The sequence below is a fragment of the Phyllobates terribilis genome, unplaced genomic scaffold, assembly GCF_046119375.1.
Source record: "Phyllobates terribilis strain yellow unplaced genomic scaffold, ASM4611937v1 Scaffold_3779__1_contigs__length_70448, whole genome shotgun sequence".
NCBI classification, from domain to species: domain Eukaryota; kingdom Metazoa; phylum Chordata; class Amphibia; order Anura; family Dendrobatidae; genus Phyllobates; species Phyllobates terribilis.
Genome location: NW_027366532.1, coordinates 1 through 11836, shown reverse-complemented (window position 1 = coordinate 11836; position 11836 = coordinate 1). Strand labels below are relative to the sequence as shown.

Here is an 11836-nt window from a genome sequence, read left to right as displayed (position 1 = left end):
TGTATAGTACTCACTCTTCTACTGGCAGTTCATATTTTCTCACTATTGGTGATGACTACTCTCGCCATGTATGGGTGCGTCTTTTTTCGTCCAAATCACAGGTCTCGACTTTAGTTCGGGAATTCTTGGCACTTGTTCGTACACAATTCAGCACGAATGTAAAACGAGTACGGGCAGATAATGGAACAGAATTTGCTCCCCTAGTACAGCATTTTGCTCAGCTTGGTATTGTATTTGAACGATCGTGTGTCTACACTCCACAACAAAACGGTAGGGTCGAGCGTAAACATCGTCATCTCCTGAATGTTGCTCGTACACTACGTTTTCAAGCCGACCTTCCATTATACTTTTGGGGGGAATGCATACAAACTGCCGCGTATTTGATAAATTGCTCTCCCACACCTCTGCTGCAACACAGATCGCCATATGTTGTCCTTCACAACTCTGAGCCTCTGTATGCAGATTTTCGTGTATTTGGCTGCCTCTGTTTCGCTTCGGTCTTACCCAAACCTAGCGACAAGTTTGCCTCCCGTGGACGACGTTGTATATTCGTTGGTTATCCACTTACACAGCGGGGTTGGCGTCTTTATGATCTTGACTTGAAGCGTTTCTTTGTATCCCGGGATGTGACCTTCTATGAGGAAATTTTTCCTTTTTCTACACCAGCCGAGGTGTCTTCAGAACATGTACCTTCTTCGGCCAACCCAGTAATCTTTGATGATGGACTTACACCGCATACACAGTTGGTAGATAGGGGGAGTTCTGACATAACTCTTCCGGCTCCTTCAACATTGACTGATCCACCTCCACCGGTAATCCCTCCTGTCCAACAATTTACTTCAGTTTCAGCTGATCCTGCCACTCCTGCTCTCGGTCCCCGTACAAGGAAACGTCCATCTTATTTAAATGACTATCAGTGTGGTTCAGCCCGTTCACATCGGTATCCGGGTATGCCTTATCCCATTGACTCGGTTGTTTCCGTAGACCGTTTTTCTGCACCATATACTGGTTTCCTGGCAGCCATAACCTCGGAAACTGAACCCTCGTCATACTATGCGGCAGTCCCTCATAAACATTGGAGGGAAGCTATGCAACTTGAACTGGACGCGCTGGATCGTAATCAAACTTGGACACTCACGTCCTTACCTCAAGGCAAACGTCCTATCGGATGTAAATGGGTTTATCGGATTAAGTACAAGTCAGATGGGTCCATTGAGAGATACAAAGCTCGGCTCGTAGTTCTGGGTAATCGTCAGATTGAAGGCACGGACTATACCGAGACATTTGCACCCGTAGCCAAGATGACTACCGTGCGCATCTTTCTTTCCGTATCGGCAATTCGGGGTTATGAACTTCACCAGATGGATGTTCATAATGCGTTCTTACATGGGGATCTTACAGAGGAAGTCTACATGAAACCTCCTCCAGGTTTACGTACTTCTAGCCCAGACCAGGTCTGCCGTTTGCGGAAATCACTCTATGGCTTACGCCAAGCCCCTCGCAATTGGTTCGAAAAGCTCTCTCAGGCTCTACGCGCGTATGGTTTCTCACATAGTTCAGCAGATTACTCGCTCTTCACTATGGTTCGTCAACATAACGTCATGTTTGTGTTGGTTTATGTAGACGACCTTATCATTTCCGGCAATCACTCACCTTCCATTACTGCATTCAAAAAGTACTTGAGCTCCTGTTTTCACATGAAGGATTTAGGTGCTCTCAAGTATTTTCTCGGCATTGAAATTGCACGTAATAATTCGGGAATTATGCTTTGTCAAAGAAAGTACGCTCTTGATATTCTCTCGGAGGCTGGACTTCTAGGTGCTAAACCGGCTGACTTCCCCATAGAACAACACCATAACCTTGCTAAAGTCGATAGCCCATTATTCGAAGACCCCGAACGCTACCGTCGTCTTGTTGGTAGGTTAATTTACTTGACGATTACGCGTCCTGAGCCTGTGTTACTCGGTCCACACACTTGCCCAATTTATGCAGCAACCAAAACTCGCTCATTGGCTGGCCGCCCTTCGAGTACTGCATTATCTAAAGTCCCATCCGGGACAAGGTCTATTTCTCTCGGCATCCAGTCCTCTTGAGGTCTTGGCTTACTGCGATTCCGACTGGGCAGCGTGTCCTATCTCTCGACGCTCGTTAACGGGGTATTTCATCACTCTTGGTTCTTCACCGATCTCCTGGAAAACCAAGAAACAGCCGACAGTTGTACGCTCTTCAGCTGAGGCTGAATACCGGTCCATGGCTGCATGTTGCAGCGAGTTAATTTGGATCAAATCAGTTCTCGTATCTCTGGACGTCAGCCTGAATTCATCTATGCGACTTTTTTGTGACAGCCAAGCAGCCTTACACATTGCTGCAAATCCCGTGTTCCACGAAAGAACGAAACATATTGAGATTGACCTGCACTTTGTCCGCGATATCATTCAGGCCGGTACCGTCTCTACATCCCATATTTCGACATCCGAGCAGCCGGCCGACATATTCACCAAACCACTGGGCAAACAGCAGTTCCAGTTTCTACTACGCAAGTTGGGCATCACAGATTTGCACGCTCCAACTTGAGGGGGAGTATTGGAGAATATTGTAGAGATTCTATCGTATTTGACTCATTCTTTCTGTTAGCTTATATCTAGGAGAATCTTACTTGTATGTTGCTGTATATAATCCACTTTCTCTAAACTCAATACACATCAGAATTCATTCCATATCATTTTCTCTTATCAAAACACATAAACGGAAGCAATTAAGATTCCATAATCATCTCTAATCATTGCCAACGTAACAATATTACGATTAGCCTCTCGAAAATGAGCTCCGGAGCAGTGCTGAAGACGCTGTCGCTGTTGGTGTTTCTTGGTTGGATGCTTGTATGGGTTATAATCCCTACTCAAACTTATAAGAGACAATGGTCTATAACGATAAACAAAAAGCTCAACGGGATATACATTGGACAACAAGGTTATCATAATTTCAATATTTGACCAACAAAAAAACTGCAATCTATATATATGTTTTGTCCTAGTGCGCATTTTCCCTGTGCTCTTATATATGTACTAATTAACTAAGATAAATTTATCATTCATGATTATCCACCAGGGACAAATCTTTGGCTGCTTACTTTCCCGGTTATTCTCATATCTGCCCTGGGTTGCATATATCTCCACCTTAAGAAGGGGAAGTCTTCCAACTCCAAAAGGTTTACTTTTTTGCTATTTCAGTGAATTATTCGAGATAAATAATCTAGTTTCACTTGAAGGTTAATCTATTCATATCCATTTACTAGAAATAAGAAATGCTCAGGCTTTGGTAATCGTCCGGTGCTTGTGATGGCACCCATTGGGATTGTGACGGGCATGGAACTCATATTCGGCCTCATGTTCATTGTGCTTTTAGCCTGGTCTTTTGCCAACTACATGTACACGAGTGTCAAGCACCCCCACAAACCTCTGCCTGAAATATAAGTATATCTTTGTGATATAGACCATTACAGAGTTGCGGTTTACAGAAAAAAGATTTAACTGTAAAATATCAACAGTCAAGGAGCATAAGATATAAGATATATAGATATAATCTAGATTTGATGGAAAGAAATTAAAAAAACAATTATAAATGTCAAATTAAAGGGATTTGATTCCTATTTTGATGGATTGAATTTGAAACCTACTTTTTAAGAATTTATTAAAGCAATTATTTCCTCCTAAATCTTCTGATATTTTTCTGTACGTCTAACAAAGAAGTTACGAGATATGCAACTTTCTGAATATAATATGTACATGTCACGTGATGATGTGCATATCTTTTCTCACTAGAAGTAGATTCGTTGCTAATGAAGTGAAATCCGTCTCTAAATTAGGTTAACGACGGATTTCGACAGAAACCGTCCGTCTAGTCCATTTTCATTGTAAAAATAATCTAGCAACGCACCGGTGTCCGTTGCCAAATCAGCGAGATTTGGCGACTGGCGTCCGTCACGAATCACGTCTTATGCGAGACAGATGGGGTGTCACTTTGGCGACGCCTTTAGGGACGGAAATCCGTTGCCAAAGCCAAAAGTCTCCGCCGAAATGTTGAGAAAAATGGCGAAGGAAATCCATCATTAGACCGTCGTTATTATGTTATTATCCGTCTCAACCTCGTCGTTATTCCGTCACATATCTGTTGCTTTATAATTCAGAAAAATCATTTATTGACATCCAAATCAGGTCATTTAAAACAAACATACAATAATATCTTATACTATATATAGCTCATACAAATCACTACATACATATACATATAGTTAATGCAGATCTTAAATGTTTTATAAGTAAAACATGGAAAACCCTATGAATTATCGTCGTTGTCTTCTAGTGGTGGGCTATACTCTGGAGGAAGGGTCGGCATCAGCTTGGCCACCTCAGCCAGGATTAACTTGCTCCTGCATTTGCGCCTGCAATTGTGCTTGGATTTGCGCTTGCATTTTTTGCATTTACGCTTGTATTCGTGTTTGGAGTTCTTGAACACGACGATGAACCTCCTTTTCTTTAACTTGTGAAGATGAACTGGGCCGAGATGAGCTGGGTCGAGGCGCCCTGCTGTGAGTTGTATCAATATACGCATTGGCCGCTGAACCGAGTCCGTACACCCGATACTTCTTGTTCACGCCATTGATCTTCAGAAACAGATGTTCTCATCCACGTCAGCTATGCTCGAGCAATCACTCTCTCCGGTCGGCGGCTAGGATGCAGCAACAAGCTTCTGAGCGATTGCATCCTACAATAATATTGAAAAATATATTAGTTAGGTACTAACAACACATAACATGTTATTAGTTTACAAATAACCGTCATCATTTGAGCCCTCTTCTCCACCGGGAAACTCTTTTCCTTGTCCTTCTTCGAGGTGTGTGTACGAGTATACAGCTCCGTGGCGCTCTGATTGCGACTGAGCTCTCGAGACTAACAAAAAACAATACAAATTATTAGTTTACCGGAAAATTAAAAGATATCGTTATATGAACAAAATAAAATTAAAAATCAAACCATGTAGTCGAAATGCTTAATGAAGGAACGGGATCCTCCTGTTTGGCATTACTATGCTAGTGCCTTCACCTACAGGCTCGATCATATGATTGGAAGGAGCCATTCTGGACTTCTTCTTTGCCTCCTCTTAATCCCAAAAGGCCTTCGAGGCGGCCCAGATCTCCTCACTCAAAGAGTGATGTCTCTCGTGCGACGTCTTCATCTTGTGAATGGTGTCCTTTAACTTGATGGTAGAATGTCTCATGAGTACATTCTTGATGAAGGCCTCGCTATATTCCGGTCGTCCCAACAATCTTCTTTCTATAAAAACATAAACAACATGTTTTAATTTACAGTTGTACATTAGTGTAATCTTAAAAATTAAAATGGATAAATAATTATCTTAAACTCCTCCCAATAGTAATCGGTCTCCTCAAAAGTAAGAAACCGCTAGGCCCTGTTGTTCAGAAAAAAAGCACTTTCTGAAGATCTCCCGCATAAGACTCGTCGAGAGTCATGCAACATTGACTTGTTGGGTCTGGATAACACCTTACTTTGCCACGGGCATCCCACTATGCTCGGGGCTCAACCGGTACGACATGGTCTCCCTCATCCGGACTTTCCTGGACCGGCTCGACCTCGGGGACACCCAAGGACAGGTTACCCCGTCCTTGATCTCATCCTCGACCCCAACCTCGCCCCGACACGCTCTAGTGAGATCACCTGTACCGCTTTGCCCTCTCATATCTTGAATCATATATATTAAAATCGATAGTTCCATTTATGTAGCGCAGATAATTAGGTGGAGTTTCACACCTAATTTTATTCTCCAATTATATATATATATATATGGAACTCGGATTTTCTATCTTACATCTAATCACATTTTCTAATTGTATTCTCTAATACATTTTTGTTGCATATAGTTACACGAACAATTTTAATATTTAAATAATTTCTAATAACCCTAATTCTCATTTTGAATATATCTTATTTTTTTTAGACAATCCTATATGTTCATAAAAATCATATATTCACAAGAATTTTAATTATTTTAATAATTCAATAATTTCTAACAACTATATATGTATTCACAAAATATTTACAAAAGTCCTATATACAAGTCTATATATTTCTAACAATCCTATATTTCAATTAAATCCTATATAACAATCCTAATTCTCATTTTCAATATATCATATTTTATTTCTAATAATCCTATATGTTCGCAAAAATCCTATATCCACAAGAAAATAATTCAATATTCCAATAATTCCTAACAATCCTATATAATCATAAAATATTTTACAAAATCATATATACAAGTATATATATTTCTAACAATCCAATATTTTAATAAAATCCTACCTAATACTATCAATTCTCATTTTCAACATATCATATTTTTTTCTTCTAAGAATCATATATATTCACAATTCCTTTCTAATTTATTTAACAAATACTATTAAATTATATATTCCCAAATCCTAAGAATAATATATTTTCACAATTCCTTTCTATTTTATTTCTAATTTCTAACTTCTAATTTCTAAAATATATATTAAAAAATCTATTTTATTTCTAATTTTTAATTTTTAATTTCTAATTTCTAATTTCTATTTTCTAATTTCTAAAATATATATTCTAAATCTATTCACAAATCTATCAAACAAATTGAAATTGAAATTCAACGACTTTATAAACCTTACCTTATACTAACGGAAGCTTGAATCGGAGGAGAAGCACGTCGGAGGAGTAGCACACCGGAACTGAGAATCTTGTGCACGCCGGAAACTGGAGGAAAAGCACGTCTGGAGGAGATGAGAAGCTAGCTGGAGGAGATGAGAAGCTAGCCGAATGAGAGGAGAAGCTGGAGGAGGGAGAACTGAAGGGAGGAGAACCGGAGGAGAACAGAGAGGAGAAGCAGGAGAAAACGTCAACCGGAGGAGAGGAGAAGCCGGAGAAGCTAGGGAGAACATCGGGGAGAGAGGAGAAGATGCGGTGGCGGGAGGGAAACATCGTTTAAAGAGGAAGGAGATGCAGAGGATTAGGTCATGCGGCGGAAATTTAGGGATTAAGAATCCGTCGCTACAGTATTGGGGTTTAATTTAGCGATGGACATGGAGCCGTCCGTAACTAAAACCGATAACATCCACTCATTAGCGACGGATTCACTAATCCGTCGCTATTTTCCATTAGAATTTAAGCGGCTAATTTTTCTGCCAATTTCATTGAGGGATTAGCGACGGCAAATCCGTCGCTAATTCTAAAAATAAGGCGACCCTTTTGCCACCACAGTTAGCGAGGGACTAGCGACCGAAAATCATCCGCTAATCTGACGGAATGTAAGGTTTTAGATGTATGCGCGATGGGTACCCCATCCATAGCGAAATCCGTCGCTATTTAGCATATTTAGAGATAGAATTAAATTGCGTCCATCGCTAATAGTGTAATACTTAAAAACTATCGAGATATAATACTTATACGCCATGTAATCATTATGCAAATGTGTTGAAATGAGAGAAATACTAAGTAATTGGATATACTAATAAACATATTACATTTTACATATTAATATATGGATTTAATCATTCGATTCTTGATCTAAATACCTAAGTATCCCTCTATATATACATACATATGTGTTGAGATAAAAAGTATGCATATCGGAAGTCGAGAGATAAAGTGTTTCATATATAAGACTATGGATCATTACTCCTCCTATTGTTAATTAGTTTTAGTCTGAAACTCTATTGAGCTTGTATGTTTGGCCGGACTGCGCTTATGAGCCCATACATGCACAATCCTTTTATCCGTGTTGGACATAGGGTCCATTTATTTTGACATAGTATTAGAGCAGCATATTTCGGTCTTGGGCCAAACAAGTTTATTAGGACGTTGACTATAAAGAGAATGAGATGCTTACCCATATATTAAGTCCATTAATTACTCCTCCTCTTATCAATTAGTTTTAGAATGAAATCTCATTAGGCTTGTATATTCTATCAGACTGTGCTTATGATCTCGTACGTGCATGATTCCCTTGTCCATGTTAGACATAGGACTACGATATTTTGACAATATGTAATAAGTTGATCACCTGGATGACAACATGCGTGCAGTTGGAGAACATATTTTCGTAGCACATGGTTGAGAACGGGGATATATTGGCAACATTTGCTACGCGTTTCTGTTCTTCCCTGCAACACGAGGATCTTCCTTCTTAGCGCTCTTTGGACTGACATCTGAGTCAAGCATCAAGTACCACATTTGGCTTGGACACATTTCCATGGTCCTTGCAGCTCTACACAGTCTCGGTTTCATCGCCTTCTATATCATGCAAAGTCAAATCTATGAGGTAATACATGCATATACTTACGTACAAAAAATCAATAATCGCACTGATCAATAAATTGGTTATGTTGTAGGCTTGGGAATGGAGCAGCAGCTACGTATCCAACCTAGCAGGAACAATTGCATTCATAATCTCGATTCCGTTCTGGGCGACGAGCTTTCCTAGAGTACGGCGGAAGATGTTTGAAGTGTTCTTCTACACACACCATCTTTACATCCTCTACACTTTCTTCTACATCCTCCACATCGGCGTTGCTTACTTCGCCGTGATCCTTCCCGGAATATTCCTTTTCGGAATAGATCGTTACCTCAGATTCCTCCAGTCACGCAACAACGCCAGGCTTGTCTCCGCCCGCCTCTTACCTTGTGACACTGTCGAATTGAACTTCGCCAAGATTCCAGAACTGCAGTATAATCCAGGGAGCATCTTGTTCGTACACATCCCTAGCCTTTCCAAGCTCCAATGGCACCCGTTTACGTTGAATTCCAACGCCAACATGGAGCCAGACACTATTAGCGCCACCGTCAAAGTAGCCGGAAAGTGGAGCAGGAAGTTGTTTGAACACATCACTTCACTTTCTTCAGAGAGTCTTCAAGTCTCTGTTGAAGGACCATATGGCCCTTCGTCAACTCAAAATCTAAGGTCAGTTAAAGCGTTTACATAGCATCAAATTTACCTTCAAATATAAATCACACCAAAACATTTCCGACGTGGGATATTCTTTTGAGGCCAAATCCTCAACTCATTGTGCTCCCTCTATATTCTTTTTAACTCGTTGCAGCCACGAGTCTTTGGTGATGATCAGCGGAGGCAGCGGAATCACTCCGTTCATATCCATAATCCGAGAAATCATATTCCGGAAACAGAGCACTCCATTGTTCTGATCTGCGCCTTCAAACACCACGCGGACCTCGCAATGCTCGATCTCCTTCTTCCCCAAGAAGAATCATCACCATCCGATCTCTCCCAACTTAACCTCAAAATAGAAGCCTACATAACCCGAGACCACAGCCCAGGCGAAAACAGAGGATAAAAACAACCTACTACTCCACACAAAGTGGTTCAAACCCAATCCAGTCGACTCCCCGGTGGCGCCTGTCCTGGGACAGGACACGTGGCTTTGGCTCTTCGTTATCACGGCTACGTCATTCCTCCTGTTCCTAGTGCTCCTCGGCCTAGTAACACGCTACTATATCTACCCTTTGGACCATAACACCGGCTCAATCTACCACTACAGCTACCGTTGTCTATGGGACATGTTCTTCGTGTGTGTCAGCATTGTCGTCGTCACGAGCTGCGTGTTCTTGTACCAGAAGAAGAAGGCCGCTGCCACCGCAAAGCAGGTTCAGAATCTCCATGATTTAAGAACGTCGACGGCTTCGCCGGGATCGTGGTTTTACTCCGCGGGTGACAAAGAGCTTGAGAGCGTGCCACATCAGTCTCTTGTTCGTGCTACTCAAGTGCATTATGGAGGCAGGCCTCACCTTAAGAGTACGTTACTTTTTACTCTTTAAGTTTGTTCACTATTTGTATGTTTTTGTATATCAAGATCTACAGGATTAGTTTGTAACGTCAAACTGCAGAGTTGTTGTTGGAATGCAAAGGAAACGACGTGGGAGTGATGGTTTCGGGGACTAGGGAGATGAGGCATGAGGTAGCGAGAATCTGCTCGTCTGGGAAAGACGCTAAGCATTTGCACTTCGAGGCATTGAGCTTCCAATGGTGATCGATCTATTATTCTATCCGTCCGTTTATGTGTGCTTATGTATCATATATATATATGTGTGTGTATAGTTTTGCAATCACTGTACATTCATGTTCACTCGCTTTTCCTTAGTCGAATTGTGCATTGTGTGTCATGTTTTTTCTTTTCTTTTATTCTCTTAAATTTGCTACTCAATAATTGTGATATGGGATGTAACTATTGTGTATCTATATATTTACTTATAAGGTCCAATACTATATACATGGGTGTATTTTCTTTTGGTATTGTATCTCATAATTGATGAGCCGTGAGTATGCAACATCATATGGTTTGATGTTAAATAGAGTAAGTGAAAGAAGAATAGGTCAAAACACTAGGGTATATAAGTGCAAGAAGCATAGGTCAAAACACGGGGTATATAAGTGTACACAAGTGTATATGCATATTAGGTTTCCAATAATATAATTTAGTTTGATATCAATTGACAATAGGAAGTGTCTTGTTCAACTACTATTTGATAAATGGGTCAGCTCATATCATATGATCATATTATTATGATGGGCAAAATTCTAACTATGAATTCGACAAGGCAAATTATGAGCCACCTATATCTGCCAACAAGACGGACTGAGCTCAAATAAATTAGAAAAACACATTCAAATTTGAAACTTCCCTCTAATACGGTCATAAAGTTATGTGGATCAATAAACACGGACTAATCTTCAATTGCCTTTGGAATCTTGTGTAATCTTTAGTAGATCGCTTATTCTTCTTTCTGTACACCAAGTATTTCCTAAGATAGATCTTCTCGCTAGCCTAATTTCCAACTGGCTTGTATTCATTTGTTACAAAAATGCCATCAAAACCTAGTCCCCTTCAACACAGCGTACAACTTGTTGGGATTTGAAAATTCCATCTCGTGGTCTATGCTTCTCGGTTTGATTAAGATGATGTCGGTGACGTGCGTGTCGTCGTACACGTCAGATTAATATTCTTAATCATATAGAGCTAATATAATTTCATCATGTAAACTATGTTTCTCAATTCAGAAGTATCTCGTAAACACAAGATCGATCTCATATGAAACTAGTGTAATTTCTTTCTACAAATCACCAACTAGTATTAAAAGTGGAAAAAGGGGTTTGTTTGTTTTCTTCCTTTATTGTAGCGAACAAACGAATGCTCAATTGTCTATTTGTAATGGAATGAATATTATTTCACCTAATCACTTTCAGCAGTTCAACTATGTTCTGATTCTTTTCGTCTATTAATTTCTAGTCCATTGATCCTAATGTTATCCATGTTAAAGGTACATACTGTAAATGCAAAGTAGTTTATTCATATCACACAATCGCTTCTCACCTCACAATTTAGATCCGGAACTAGAACCCTGTAAATTGTATTTTCTACTAGATTAAATATTCATAGAATATGGAAATCCTAGCATTAAGAATGTCAATTAAAAACAATAAAGTTGAATCAATAAGAGATGAAATATCAGTGATAGAATCAGAACTAGAATAGAAATACTCACAATAACATAATCAAAACATCAATGTTTCAAGCAAACAACAATGGAGCTAGTTCTCCATAGGAGGTTAGAGAACTGTTATGTGAAAGGAAAAAAAAATAAAAAAATGGCCAACCCTAACTGTTATGTGACCGCGGCCGCGATTGAGTTTTTGTGTAAGCTTACGAAAAAACCCAAGTCCGCGACCGCGGTTGGTGAACCGTGGCCGTAGTTGGTGAACCGCGGCCGCAGTT

The 11836-nt window shown here is 40.1% G+C and overlaps 1 protein-coding gene across 1 annotated transcript; it reads left to right on the top strand.

Annotated features, from left to right (window-relative positions):
* Positions 1–2819: 2819 nt before the first annotated feature.
* LOC141248662 (uncharacterized) lies at positions 2820–10093 on the top strand. The gene is given in 10 exon segments (XM_073669391.1): positions 2820–2970; positions 3109–3208; positions 3296–3437; positions 5788–5797; positions 8105–8370; positions 8441–9009; positions 9149–9234; positions 9237–9387; positions 9389–9858; positions 9951–10093. Coding segments are annotated over 10 exon segments (2088 nt in total).
* The last annotated feature ends 1743 nt before the right edge of the window (positions 10094–11836 follow it).